Source organism: Egretta garzetta, unplaced genomic scaffold (genome assembly GCF_000687185.1).
Source record: "Egretta garzetta isolate BGI_Z169 unplaced genomic scaffold, ASM68718v1 scaffold179, whole genome shotgun sequence".
Classification (NCBI taxonomy): domain Eukaryota; kingdom Metazoa; phylum Chordata; class Aves; order Pelecaniformes; family Ardeidae; genus Egretta; species Egretta garzetta.
This window is the reverse complement of record NW_009270001.1, coordinates 1,160,311-1,162,413: the sequence shown is the minus strand read 5'-3', so window position 1 is coordinate 1,162,413 and position 2,103 is coordinate 1,160,311. Positions and strand designations below refer to the sequence as shown.

Here is a 2,103-nt window from a genome sequence, read left to right as displayed (position 1 = left end):
TTCCGCCCCCCCCGACCCTTTTACCCTTGCCGCCCCCCCCCGCCACACTGAGCCGGGGAGGACTGGAGGGGTGGAGGGTGTCTACGAAAGCCAGCACAGTGCTTTATTGGAGCTGTTGGCGATAGCACGCGACAAGATGCTGTGTCCCTCCGAGTCCATGCTGACACGGTCCCTGCTGCTGGAGGTCATCGAGCTGCACGCCAACAACTGGAACCCCCTGACGCCCACCATCACGCAGTACTACAACAAGACCATCCAAAAACTGACAGCTTGAGGGGCAGGGCAAGATGGGGTGGGAAGGGACGAGAAGAAGACATGCACCTTGACGGGATCCGGCAAGAGCTTTTCCAATTTAAATCCTTCAACAGACCAAACCCCAGCATGCTCGAGAATATGTTCGTGGGGTGGGGAGGGAGAAGCATGTTTCTTTTTCAGCCGCGTCGCCAAGTGCCACCCCTCTTCCCCCGCCGTGGTTTTGTTTTAGGGGTTTCTTTTTCTGAACTCATTGCTCAAGCAGCAGCAACGCATCCCGCCGGGTTATTGTTTGGCTTTCGAAAGAAGACAGAGAATTTGGGGAGAAAAAAAAAAAAAAGAATCCAAGTGGGGGCTAGTATTGTTTTCACGCCGTCCTCCTGCCTTGCCCCGGCCAACTGGCAGGAGACAGCAGGCAGCAGATGTCTTGGGAGGACAAAGCCAGACACACACTACACCAGACGCTATCGGAGAGCGGGATGACTTTCTTATTTGCACTGGGTTTTCTTTTTCTCGGGCGTTTGTATTTTCTTCTTATTTTATTGTATCGGTGAACGGACAATTGCGAGCAGCTCGGAGACGGGGAAAGCAACGCCTTCCCGCGAGCTGACTAATGGTTTACGTGAAGATGCTGAAGCAGAAGGAGTATTTTAAAGGCGTCCAAAAGCCACTGCAGAAGTAACGTAGCCACCGTCGTCTTGCCAGTAACCTCCTCGATGCATTGAGAAACATGTCCTCTGCGCTGGGAGCTCTAAGAAACAGGGGATTCCGCGGCTCTTGCCGTTCCAGTTGCCGTTATCCCCCAGCCACTATAACCCATTTATTTTTTTTTTTGTAATTATTTTTTTTTTTTCCATTGAAGGAGTGCTTTATTGTAATTACTGTCATGGTTGTAATTATACATTTAAATCCAGGCCTGTTATAGTCAGGCCTAATAATGTACAGGGCGAGGGAGAAATGAAGGTTTGGTGTTCTTCTTTGGAGACTGGTGAAGAGAAGACAAGCAATGTATGGCAAAAAGGAGGAAAAAAGAAGAGGAAAAAATAGGAAAAGCCAAAAATAGAGGTTTTGAGCCTGGCTTCTAACTAGCTGAATTTGCTATCCAGTATTTCTAGGTGTGCGGTGTACAGGAGCAGCCCTGTCCCCTGGTTGGTGCAAGTGGCACCATGTCCTTAAGGGATGGGTGACGTGTTCGGGCGGGGAGAGTGTGCTTGGGGATCCCCAGGTTGCTCCGGGATCCCTGGGTTGCTCCATGCTGGAGCATCCCGAGGGAGAGGGCGACTGCGGGGAGGGGGGGTGATGGTGAGATGCCACCCGGGCAAGGAAACGCAAGGAGGCTGGTAGGGAGGCACACACCACGCCGTTACGTCGCTCCCCAAACCATGAACAAGACTTGGTGGGTTTATTTCTGTGTCTAGCGATGCTTTTACCTACTAAATCACTTCTGGTGCTTATTTTGGTGAAACCTAATGGGGTTGCAGGCTGCCCCGTCCTCTCTGCACAGCGGAAGAGGAGCCGAGCAAGGCACGATGCCTGCAGCCCATCCCGTTTTCTTCCCACTATTCAATTTACTTTCCCGGTGATAAGAGAATTTGTGCCGCAGCGCCGGCACGCACGGACCTTGGACCAGGCAGGCTGGGTCTGAACTCAGCAGCTCAAACCCATTTTTTCAAGCAAAACGTTGAATTTCTGGTGGCTGGTAGAGAAGAGAGATTTCACCCCAACCTCTTTGGATGTGCAGTACGTTCTTGGGTGCCTTATGAATGTGTTGGTCTGTCCGCGATGGTGGAGGAAGCTTTCGCTGCAAAATTCAAAGGGCAGAACTTTTCAACAGAAGATGCATTGCAGGAG

At 51.5% G+C, this 2,103-nt stretch overlaps 1 protein-coding gene across 1 annotated transcript in view; it reads left to right on the top strand.

Moving 5' to 3' along the window:
• CTIF (cap binding complex dependent translation initiation factor) overlaps nucleotides 1–707 on the top strand; it is a 126,397-nt gene extending 125,690 nt beyond the window's left edge. Inside the window, 1 exon segment of the mRNA XM_009647710.2 lies at nucleotides 53–707. Within this exon segment, the coding sequence (XP_009646005.1) occupies nucleotides 53–274 (222 nt within the window). The 3' untranslated portion in view covers nucleotides 275–707.
• The last annotated feature ends 1,396 nt before the right edge of the window (nucleotides 708–2,103 follow it).